The sequence below is a fragment of the Macaca nemestrina genome, chromosome 10 (assembly GCF_043159975.1).
Source record: "Macaca nemestrina isolate mMacNem1 chromosome 10, mMacNem.hap1, whole genome shotgun sequence".
Classification (NCBI taxonomy): domain Eukaryota; kingdom Metazoa; phylum Chordata; class Mammalia; order Primates; family Cercopithecidae; genus Macaca; species Macaca nemestrina.
Window position 1 is genome coordinate 58,021,733 of NC_092134.1, and position 13,072 is coordinate 58,034,804.

Consider the following 13,072-nt stretch of genomic DNA (forward strand, 5'->3'; position numbering starts at 1 on the left):
GTTTTTAACATAAAGGAATGTTGAATTTTATTGAAGGCTATTTGTCATCCATTGAGATAATTATGTGGTTTTTGTCTTTAGTTCTGATGATATAATGAATTGCATTTATTGATTTGCATATGCTGAACCAGACTTGCATCCTGGGGATGAAGCCAACTTGATTGTGGTGGATAAGCTTTTTGATGTGCTGCTGGATTTGGTTTGCCAGTATTTTATTGAGAATGTTTGCATCAATGTTCATCAGGGATATTGGCCTGATGCTTTTTATTGTTGTTTCTTTGCCAGGTTTTGGTATCAGGATGATGCTGGCCTCATACAATGAGTTAGGAGGAGTACCTCCTTTTCAATTGTTTGGAACTTTTTCAAAAGAAAGGGTATCAGCTCCTCTTTGTTATTCTGGTAGAATTCAGCTATAAATCCATCTGGTCCTGTGCTTTTATTTGTTGATAGGCTGTTCATTACTGCCTCAATTTCAGAAGTTGTTATTCGTCTATTCAGGGATTCAACTTCTTCCTGGTTCAGTCCTGGGAGGGCATATGTTTACAGGAATTTATCCATTTCTTCTAGATTTTCCAAGTAATTTGCACAGAAGTGTTTATAGTATTCTCTGATGGTTGTTTGTATTTCTGTGGGGTCAGTGGTGATATCCCCTTTATCATTTTTTATTGTGTCTATTTGATTCTTCTCTCTTTACTTATGTATGATAACAGCTAGTTAGCAGTCTATTTGTTTTATTAATCTTTTCAAAAAGCCAGATCCTGGATTCATTGATTTTTTTGAAGGGTTTTTCATGTTTGTATCACCTTGTTTCACTCTGATCTTGGCTATTTCTTGTCTTCTGCTAGCTTTGGGGTTTGTTTGCTCTTGGTTCTCTAGTTCCTTTAGTTATGATGTTAGGATGTCAATTTGGGATCTTTCTAGCTTTTTGATGTGGGTGTTTAGCACTATAAATTTCCTTCTTAACACTGCTTTAGCTGCATTCCAGAGATTCTAGTATGTTATCTCATTGTTCTCATTAGTTTCTAAGAACTTCTTGATTTCTGCCTTAATTTCATTATTTACCCAGGAGTCATGTAAGAGCAGGTTGTTTAATTTCCATGTAGTTGTGTGGTTTTGAGTGTTTCTTAATCTTGAGTTCTAATTTGACTATCTTTTGTTCTGAGAGACTGTTATGATTTCAGTTCTTTTGCATTTGCTGAGGAGTGATTTACTTACAATTGTGTGCAGTTTTAGAGTAAGTGCCTTGTGGCACTGAGAATAATGCATATTCTGTTGTTTGGTGTGGAGAGTTCTGTAGATATCTATCAGGTCCACTTGATCCAGAGCTGAGTTCAACTTCAGGATATCTTTGTTAATATTCTGTCTCTATGATCTGTCTAATATTGACAGTGGGGTGTTAAAATCTCCCACTGTTACTTTGTGGGAGTCTAAGTCTCTTTGTAGGTCTCTAAGAACTTGTTTTGTGAATCTGGGTGCTCCTGTATTGGGCGCATATATATTTAGGATAGTTAGCTCTTCTTGTTGAATTGATTCCTTTACCATTATGTAATGCCCTTCTTTGTCTTTTTTCATCTTTATTGGTTTAACGTTTGTTTCATCAGAAACTAGGATTTCAACCTCTGCTTTTTTCTGTTTTCCATTTGCTTGGTAAATTTTCCTCCATCCCTTTGAATCTATGTATGTCTTTGCATGTGAGATGGGGTCTCTTGAATGCAGCTCACTGATGGATGTTGGCTCTTTATCCAGCTTACCATTCTGTGTCTTTTATATGGGGCCTTTAGGCCATTTACATTTAATGTTAGTATTGTTATATGTGAATTTGATCCTGTCATCATGATGCTAGCTGGTTATTTTTCAGACTTGTTCATATAGTTGCTTCATAGTGTTGTTGGTTTGTGTACTTCAGTGTGTTTTTTGTAGTGACTGGTAACCATTTTTCCTTTCCATATTAGTGCTTCCTTCAGGAGCTCTTGCAAGGCAGGCCTTGTGGTGATGAATTCCCTCAGCATTTGCTTATCTGAAAAAAAATCTCATTTCTCCTTTGCTTATGAAGTTTAGTTTGGCTGGAAATGAAATTCTAAGCTGAATTTTTTTTTAAGAGTATTAAATATTGGGCAGGCATGATGGCTCATGCCTATAATCCCAGTACTTTGGGAGGCCAAGGAGGGTGTATCACCTGAGGTCAGGAGTTCGAGACCAGGCTGGCTAGCATGGCAAAACCTTGTCTCTACTAAAAATACAAAAATTAGCTGGGTGTGGTGGCGGGCACCTCTAATCCCAGCCACTCAGGAGGCTGAGGCAGGAGAATCACTTGAACCTGGGAGGCGGAGGTTGCAGTGAGTCAAGATTGTACCAGTGCACTCCACCTTGGGTGACAGAGTGGGACTCCATCTCAAACCAGAATGTTAAATATTGTTCCCAATCTCTTCTGGATTTCAGGGTTTCTGCTGAGAGGTCTGCTGTTAGTCTGATGGGCTTCCCTTTGTAAGCAGCCTGGCCTTTCTCTCTGGCTGCCCTTAACATTGTCTCTTACAGTTTGACCTTGGGAGAATCTAATGCTTATGTGTTTTGGGGTTGATCTTCTCATGGAGTATCTTACTGGGGTTCTCTGGATTTCCTTAGTTTGGGTGTTGACCTTCTTGCTAGGTTGAGGAAGTTTTCCTGGATGATATCCTGAAGTGTGTTTTCCAACTTGGTTTGTTCTCTCTATTTATTTCAGGTACCCCAATCAGTCATAGGTTCAATCTTTTTACACAATCCCATAGTTCTCACAGGTTTTGTTTGTTCCTTTTTTCTCTAATCTTGTCTGCCTGCCTTATTTCAGCAAGATAGTCTTCAAGCTCTGATATCCTTTCTGCCACTTGGTCTGTTTGGATATTGACACTTGTGATTGCATTGTGAAGTTCTTATGTTGTGTTTTACAGCTTGATCAGTTCATTTATGTTCCTCTCTAAACTGGTTATTCGGGTTAACAGCTCCTGTAATATTTTATCATGGTTCTTAGCTTCTTTGCAATGTGTTAGAACATACTCCTTTAGCTCAATGAAGTTCATTATTATACATCTTCTGAACCCGATTTCTGTCAATTCATCCATTTCAGCCTCATCCCAGTTCTGTGCCCTTGCTGGAGATGTGTTGTGATCATTTGTAGTTGAAGAGGCACTGTGGCTTTTTGAGTTTTCAGCATTTTCGAGTTGATTCTTTCTCATCTTCAAGAGTTTATCTACCTTTGATCTTTGAGTTTGCTGACCATTGGATGGGGTTTTTGTGGTCTAATTGATGCTGTTGTTGCTTTCTGTTTGTTCTTCTTTTAGCAGTAAGGCCTCTCTTCCCTAGGGCTGCTGTGATTTGCTGGGGGCCTACTCCAGACCCTGTTCACCTGGGTCCCTTTGACCCCGGAGGTATCACCAGTGGAGGTGGCAGAACACCAAAGATGGCAGCCTGCTCCTTTCACTAGGCACTCTGCCCCAGAGGGGCATTGACCTAATGCCTACCAGAATGCTCCTGTATGCAGTGCCTGGAGACCCCTGTTGGGAGATCTCACCCAGTCAGGAGAAATAGGATCAGGGACCCACTTAAATAAGCAAGAATTTCCCTTATCCAGACTACCCGGACTCCTCAGCGTTTGCCAGCAGAAAAGGATAAGATTGCGGTCCATGATACCGTGGCTTCCTGTCCTCCTAGGGGCTCCTCTCATGGAAATCAGAGATCTGTCCATAAACCGCTGGCTGGGGGTGCTGAAAATCCCTCAGGGAGAGGCCCTGCCTGGCAAGAAGGAATGTGTCAGGGTCTTGCTTAAAGAAGCAGTCTGGCCACAAACTGTCACAGTACCTGTGTTGCACTGTGGGGAATTTCTCCTGGTCCAAATCACTCAGTCTTGCTGGCACCAGCAGCAGGGGAAAATGGTCAACTGGAGCCACAGTGGTGGTGGGCACCCCTTCCTCCTGGGACCCGGTCTTCTTAGGTAGTCTCCAGCCTGTCCCTCTGGCCAGGAGGCAGTCCAATTTAAGGAAATCAATTTACACTAAAGTTGTATCACAGCTAACTGATATGAATTTTATCTTTTTGGATATTTTTTCCCCTATGGATTCTATCTTGGATAATTTTTTTCTTTTCTTTTTTTAAAGAGATAGGGTCTTGCTCTGTTTCCCAGGGCAATCATGGCTCACTGCAGCTGTGAACTCCTGAATCACTGTCTTGGATAATTTCTAATGTTATGATTTTGAATTCATTCATCTTTCTTTTCTGGAATGTCTAATATTCCATTAATTTTAACTTCTAAAAAGTCTCAGACATTGTAGTCCTCTGTTTTGAATATTTTTCATCTTTGTTTAACATTTAAAAATATGGAATACAGTTATAATCATTTTAATGTCTCTCTTAATTATAACATCTGTGTAAGTTCTGCATTCGTTTCAACTTATTGATTCAGCTTCTTATTATGTCTTATTTTTTTCCTTCTGTATACGGCTGGCGATATTTCATTAGATTCCAGACATTGTGTTAGGTGCTGGGTATTATGTATTTCTGTAAACCTCCTTGAGTTTTTTGTTGTTGTTGTTAAAGTTATGTTGTTCTTTTCTTAAAAGTATGTGCTTTTATAATCATTCTCAATCATTTCTTATGCGGGATACAGTCAGATTACATGGGAACATTTTGATCCTTTCAGGTTTTACATTATGAATTGTTAGGTGGGTCTGGAGCAGTTTAGTTCTGCTCACTGTGTGAGTGCCAAGAACTGTGTCCTCTTACTGTTTCAGATGCTTCTTAATCTGGCCTGTTCACATGCACGTGCTAATCAATACTCAAGGAATACCTTTTGTAGATCTCTAGGGTTCTCTCTGTGTAGTTCTCTTTTCTCTGGTACTCTTTTCCGTGAACTCTAGCTGTATTAGTATTCTTATACTTTTAGCTCCATTTCTTCAACTCAGGGAGTCAGTCGGTCAACCTCTGTCTTAGTAATTTCATGTGCCATGACTTGAAAGCTCTCATTGAGACAGAAGGCTGGGGGAATTATAGGGCTAACTTTTTGTTTGTTAGTTTTCAGAGATGACAGCCCTTTGTTGTATTATAACCAGTGTCTTTAAAACCATTGCTTCATGTGCTTCGTCTATTTTGCTTTTTTTGGCTTTTGTTTCAAGTGACAGGGTATATTGCTCCCTACCACTTGGCCAGGGGTGACATAGCAATATCCTCATATGCTTTCACAAGACCCATAAGAAATCTGTTATGTACACAGTTTGTTTGGACCCCAAAACCTGACTTATTCAAAGCAATATGATGCTTAACTGCTTTTTCATTAAATCTTGAGCCTTCATCCCCTATTATTGTTCTCTTTCCATTTCAAATCTTGTGATTAGTCTCCTTAAGAGAAAAGATAATGTGTCAGTAGTTTTATAATTTCTCTGAATCTATAGCAACTCTACTTTTCCCAAGCTATAAAAATTTGTATTTATCATTCTTGTTTTTGCTTCCAAGTGTAAGGTCATGGAAGAAAATACAGAGAGATATATACACATTTCTGCCTCTCTCTAGTAATTTTGGCATATCTCAGCTCCTTGTAGTCAATTTTGCATATTTATTCTCTGTCTTTGTTTTTATCTTTTCTACTGCTTGTTTTTAAATTGATATTTGTTGAACAGCTGGGTTATTAACTGTTTTTATATTCTTCCTAGTATAGATTAACTGAGATTAGAGTTCTAGAATTTCATTTTCGGAGTTTCCCTTTAAGCTTATGCTATATTTTCATCTAGATATGCAATTATCAGCAAGACAATTAAAGTTATGTTGTTATTTTCTTAAAAGTATATGCTTTTACAATCATTCTCAATCGTTTTCTTATTCCACTTATTTTATATTATATTAGAGAAGCATCTGCCAGCCTTTTTGTGTTTCAGTATTTATATATTACTGTGGCAATGTATTTTATATTATCTCTTTTGTTAAACTTAACAGTCTCCATCATTTTCTCTCTCAAGTTTAAATATTTTATGACAGGTATAGTTTTTCTTTAAATAAGGCAATATTCTGCCACCATCTTCTATTTTCACCTATCTCATTTGATTAGCACTTTAAAGGGAGACATTACTTATCAAAAATACACTTGTCTCTACTATAAGATCCTCTTATTTGGCAACCATCATCAACATTAATTTCAATTAAATTATTTTTAAGAGAAAATAACTCACGCAGGTCCATAGTTGCATATAAACATTGCAGTTGAAGCTCCCCCAAGGTCAGGACACATTGCAACCGCGCAACCGACATAAAATGAATTGGCCCAAACTAACTATAAAGAAAAGGAATGTCAAGATAACATATGGAAAACAATTCTATTCTATGCAAACAATGCATTTAGAGAATTAGTATAATCTTTGTCATGCTACAAAAAATAATGTACATAAATACTTATTAGCTACATATTTTTTCTAATTTTTATATTTAGTTTAAAATTCTTATATTGTTATGGCTGATTTTATGAGAGCTACCAAGCTAGTTTTTCCATACTGGTAATCCTCATAAATCAAAAGGAGACTATAATATATAACCAAACTCATAATATAATATACAGCCAAAATAATTTCTTCTAGATTATTTATGAAATACATTTTTATTCTATCCATGGGAATATCATACAAACAATATTAGAATCAGACTATAAATGAAAACAATAACTTACATTTATTTGTTTTTCTCAGAAAAATTTTACTAATTACGTTTTAAATTTTGCAATCTTAACCATATTCTTACCTTTGTCAAGTCACAAGACATAGGTAAGAATTAAAAACATATTGAGTTGATTTTCAAAGATGCCTGCCATAAGGATGGTGAATCTTTATTTTTATCTATTTGCAAAGAATAGCAAAGTTATTCAAAAGGAAGAAGACTTCTATGGAAAACTAGTTACAGTAGATAGATAAAGAGGTAAGGAACATTACTAGTTTTTTGTGACAATGATAGAATAAATTTTTTTCATTTTCCAAATAAACAAAAAAGGGAAGAAAATACTGATTTACTCCATTTTGAAAATAACCCAAGGAATTTAGACACAGAATAAATTTTGACAACACAAATTTCGGATCTCATTTATTTTACAACTTTATTAGCAAAACGTACTAACGTATTTTGTAAATTGATGTATCAATTTTTTTCATAGGCTTGTTCTAGCCAGAATCAATAGTTTTGCAAAATATATTTTACTGGCTTTTTTTTTTCTGAGAGGCAGCAAAAGTGCAAGAAAAATCACAGTGAACTGAGAATTTAAAAATGAGTTTTGGGAGGTCGAGCTGGGTGGATCACGAGGTCAGGAGTTCGAGAGCAGCCTGGCCAACATGGCAAAACCCCGTCTCTACTAAAAATACAAAAATAAGCCGAGCGTGGTGGCATGTGCCTGTAATCCTAGCTACTTAGGAGGTTGAGGCAGGAGAATCGCTTGAACCTAGGAGATGGAGCTTGCAGTGAGCCGATATCACACCACTGTGCTCCTGCCTGGGTGACAGGGTGAGACTCCGTCTCAAAAAAAAAAAAAAAAAAAAAAAAAAAAAATTTTGCTTTCAGCCATCTTTGTGGTTTTGGTGAGTAAGTGACAGATCAATTCTGAGGTAGTTTCCCACTTAATGAAATGAGATAAAGTGAGAAGATTAAAAGAGCATTTTTCCTTTTGAATGTTTTAAACAATCAATAAAAAATACAACTAAAATATATATATTTCCAAAAAATCATGTTTAACAATTTGACTTATGAATAACTAACTACACCATTAAATTCTATCTAAATTGTGACTTTTTGGGGCTTTTGAGATGGTGAGAATAAATATTCACTATGTAGGTTTATGATGTATTGGTTTCATTAAAGAAATTAGATGTAATATTAATATGAACATTGGATGTAACTCCAATGTGAATATCAATAGGTGGTAAATGCAATAAAATTTTCTCTAATTTTGTTTGGAACATTAAGCAAGATATAGTTGTTGATTTTATAAGAATATAACCATTCCTAATTATTTAACCTTAAGTGTAAACTAGTCAATAAAAAGTAAGCTCCCCTTTCTGATCTAGCAATACGAAGGGAGAAGGGGCATTTGAGAACCGGCTTTTCTTTTTTTGCTTTACAGCAAAAGAGAAGACAAAGGATATATAAAAGCTATGACTCAGCCTTGATGCCATATTATTAGGGATATTGCATCTTTTTTGTTGTCAGGACGTCTGACACTTGATTCATTCTTTCAATTTTCCCAGTAGTAGCCAAACCATATTCTTTTTTTTTTTTTTTTTTTTTTTTTTTTTTTTTCTTTTTTTTTTTTTTTTTTTATTTATTTATTTATTTATTTATTTATTTATTTATTATTATTATACTTTAAGTTGTAGGGTACATGTGCATAACGTGCAGTTTTGTTACATATGTATACTTGTGCCATGTTGCTGTGCTGCACCCATCAACTCGTCATTTACATCAGGTATAACTCCCAATGCAATCCCACCCCCCTCCCCCCTCCCCATGATAGGCCCCGGTGTGTGATGTTCCCCTTCCTGAGTCCGAGTGATCTCATTGTTCAGTTCCCACCTATGAGTGAGAACATGCGGTGTTTGGTTTTCTGTTCTTGTGATAGTTTGCTAAGAATGATGGATTCCAGCTGCATCCAAGTCCCTACAAAGGAGTCAAACTCATCCTTTTTTATGGCTGCATAGTATTCCATGGTGTATATGTGCCACATTTTCTTAATCCAATCTGTCACTGATGGACATTTGGGTTGATTCCAAGTCTTTGCTATTGTGAATAGTGCTGCAATAAACATACGTGTGCATGTGTCTTTATAGCAGCATAATTTATAATCCTTTGGGTATATACCCAGTAATGGGATGGCTGGGTCATATCAAACCATATTCTTTACCAACATCTTTCCTGATGTCCTGGAGAGTGTCTAGACTTAGAACATCCTGTTGTTGAACGAAGAGTGAACATAAAGGGAACGTGGAAGTTGCTATTATTTGTTCACTGCACCTCTGATAAGAACGACTTGTTTTAAGACCCTATGTATTAATTCAACTTATACAAATGGGTAAGTCTAGAGAAGAAGGTGAGCTATTTATATTGCTTAAACAGGCTTTCCTAGGGGCTTAGTACCATGTCTAGCATTAAAGTTTGGCCAAAAGGTGAATTTTAGACACATTTACACTTCTACCTGAAATAATTTTAAAAATTGGGAAAATGATAGGAAGTAATGGTTTTCAAGACATTAGGCAACACAACGTAATACCCCTGAGATTTGGGGAAAAAAAGATGGAAACTCTATAATTGTCCTTGTATATTGCCTGGAGACAGTTTCTACATTATGGCTCAGAAGAAGTTTGATAGACTCTCATAATTGAGAGAGTCTGATTGAGAGTCTTGGGGAGACCAAGGATGCAGAAGTTTAGATGGCATAGTTCTGAAGAGGTGAGAAATGTACAGTGACACACTAGGACAATGTGCAGAGGGTCCTCATCATCTATTCAGCAAAGTACTAATCAAAACATGCATGTGAAGAAACTAGTCTAACCCATTTACAAGAACTAGAGGAAATAATACCAAGGTTTACACAAAATCAGAAATTGGACCCATTCCCACTTTCTGAATTGGACAACTTCATAATTCTCAGTGTGTTAGGTAGAGTATGCAGAAGAATCTTGCCTGGGTAGTGAGAGATCATTATCAGCTCTGGACTAAACACTACCTTTGCCGGGCGCGGTGGCTCAAGCCTGTAATCCCAGCACTTTGGGAGGCCGAGACGGGCGGATCATGAGGTCAGGAGATCAAAACCATCCTGGCTAACACGGTGAAACCCCATCTCTACTAAAAAATACAAAAAAAACTAGCCGAGCGAGGTGGCGGGCGTCTGTCATCCCAGCTACTCGGGAGGCTGAGGCAGGAGAAGGGGGTAAACCCGGGAGGCGGAGCTTGCAGTGAGCTGAGATCCGGCCACTGCACTCCAGCCTGGGTGACAGAGCGAGACTCTGTCTCAAAAAAAAAAAAAACAAAACAAAAAACAAAAAAAAAAAAAACCCACTACTTTTATTCTACCTAACATATTTTAAAAGCAGGAACAAAGAGGATCGAATATGTCTCAGGTAACTTAGCTGTACCCAAAAAGATAGCTCAAGAATATTTTTAGTATACAGATGAATCCAGCACCCAACAAGGCAAAATTTACAATATTGGGAATATAATAAAATTTACCCAACATAATATGAGGGAATAAAATTTGATGCATAATGAAGAGAAAAATCAATCCATTGAAACTAACACAGAGTTAACACAGATACTAGAGCTAGCAGGGAAAATATTAATTATTACAACTCTATCTCATATGCTTAAAAAGCTAGATGAAAGAGCAAACATATTAGGTATAGTCATTGAAGATGTAAAAATATTAAATTTGTAGAGATACGAACTTTAAGGTGCAAGAAGGAAAACAAACTGAATGGGATTAACAGGAGACTAAACATTACAGAAGAATAGATCAACAAACTTAAAGATGCAGCGATAAAATTACTTGAAATTAATCACAGAGAGAAAAAACCAAGAAAGAAAGAGACAAGAGCATCAATTTATGTGGAAAAACTTCAAGTGACTTTCTACATGAGTAACTTGAAGAGAAGAGAACTTCCCACTTCGAGGGAAGAGAGAGAGTGAGAGAAAGAAGTATTTTCAGAAACAGTGGCCAACATTTTTCTAAATTTGATTTAAGCTATTGACTTATGACTTCAAAAAGGCCAGTGAACTGCAGCACAAGAAACATACAGAAAACTTTGGTATATTATTATTAAATTGCTCAAGACCTATGATAAGGGAAAAAATTTAAAGGCAGCCAGAAAAATAAAGGCACTTTACACACAGAGAAATAAATTCTGGCAATTAAAATATACACAAATAAGAACTAATCAATAAAGATGTCAAATATTTACCTGTGTATAATGGCCACAGACTCTGGAACATGACAGATTATCAAAATCATAATATTCGCTTTCATTGTACCAAGCCATAATGGCAAGTCTTGGTGTGAATGACTTTATTCCACCTAACCAGATATTTTCTCCAACATATTCAAAAGCTGCATAGCATTTAAATGATTTATCCAAACAGTTGTTATGTTCAAATTTGCACTCGTCTGCCCATGTTTTAGCCATCTTTGCTAAACCTTTATCCCAAATCTGAAAGATAAAAATAATTTAAATTGAATTGTGCATAAATATTTGCATTAAATTATTCTAATGATTGTAATCAATTAATTTTTGCTTACATTTATTATTTTAATAAGATGTAGTTTTTCTTTGGTATTTATTGTGTTCACAGTTAGTCATTTCTCTGTAATTCTACTTCAGAAATACTTATTTATACTCACTCTATGACAGTTCATTGTTATATTACCAGTACTTAGCAGATGGCCTGATACATTAGAGTCACTGAAGAAATAAATCGGAATGTGATTAAAATAATCCAGAATTTAAAGTCTAGTAATTCAGAAGTTCATGTTAATTTATTGCAATTAAAGGATGAATACACATTGATAATTAAAAAGGGCAAAAAACTAGGAATAGAAAGAAAATATGCCCTTAATTTGATCAAGATAATCTACAAACAGACAAAAATCTTATAAAATGGTGAAATATTATAACTTTCCCTCAAGATTAGGAATAAAACAAGATATCTGCCCTCGTTATTTCTACTTATTATTATACAAGAAGTTAGGAAGTATAATAAAATGCATGAGTTGTAAATACATAAGACAAAACACGTTAAATGTATTGGGATTGTATCTATCATTATTCATAGATTACATGACTGGATGCATAAAAATTTAAATTAATACATAAACAATAGTATAAAAATAAATGAAATTATCAAAGTTGAAAGATACAATGAAAGTATGCAAAAATCTATTATATCTCTATGTATATTCTACAAATGAATAGCTCCAAAACATCCAATATGTATTAATAAATTTAATAAGTGATATACAAGACCTCTATGCTGAAAACTGCAAAAACGTAACTGAAATAAATTTTGAAAGACTTAAATAAATGGAGAGATATAAAATGTTCATGGACCAGAATATTCATATTGCAAAAGAATATTGATTATGACATATAATTTTATTTCTAATCAAATTCCAAGTAGCTTTTTTGGGGTAGAAATTGATTACAAAATGTATGTGGAAATGCGATGTTCCAAGTAAAGCTAAGACAATCTTTTAAATGTAGAATAAAACTGGAGAATTTCTCTCCCATATATCAATATTTATCATAAAGCTACATTAAGATATTGTCATATTGACACAAGGGTAGACAAATAGCTCAGTGGAACAGAACAGAGTCCAGAAACAACTCATGACAAAAGCAACAGGCTTAATGTAGGTATAATTGCCAAGGTTATTTTTAAGCATCTTTATTTTTAACTAATTATAAATTCACAAGAAGTTACAAAAATAGTACACAGGGGTCCTGTGTAGACTTCACCTAGTTTTCCCAATGGTAATGTTTTTTGTAACAATAGTATAATATCAAAATAATAAATTGACATTGGTATTATCCACAGACTTTTTAAAGATTTCAACAGTTTTACTTGCATTTATTTTTGATTATGTGTAGGTTTATGTGATTTTATCACATGTGTAAATTGAAGTAATCAATCCCACAATATCTAGATACAGAACTGTTTCAACGCCACAAGGATCCTTCATACTATCCCGTTAAATCACAACCACTCACTACCCATACTATCTTTAATCCCTGGCGATCATCAATATGTTCTTCAGTTCTGTAATTTTGTTATTTCAAGAATGTTATATAAATAGATGGCAAGGCCTGGTGGCTCACGCCTGTAATCCCAGCACTTTGGGAGGCCAAGGTGGGTGGATCACCTGAGGTCAAGAGTTCAAGACCAGCTGGCCAACATGGTGAAACCCCATCTCTACTAAAAATACAAAAACTAGCCAAATGTGGTGGCTGGTGCTTGTAATCCCAACTACTCAGGAGGCTGAGGCAGTAGAATTGCTTGAACCCAGGAGGCAGAGGATGCAGCGAGCCAAGAC

General features: G+C 35.7%; 1 protein-coding gene across 2 annotated transcripts in view; it reads right to left on the bottom strand.

The window, feature by feature from the left end:
- Positions 1-13,072, bottom strand: part of LOC105473342 (GLIPR1 like 1) — a 38,967-nt gene that overhangs the window by 18,495 nt on the left and 7,400 nt on the right. For both annotated transcript variants that reach the window (XM_011727119.2, XM_011727120.2), the window contains exons 2-3: positions 10,947-11,192; positions 6,189-6,289 (exon numbers count right to left, since the gene is read on the bottom strand). In XM_011727119.2, coding sequence (XP_011725421.1) covers positions 6,189-6,289; positions 10,947-11,192 — 347 coding nt within the window. The remainder of the gene's footprint in view (positions 1-6,188; positions 6,290-10,946; positions 11,193-13,072) is intronic.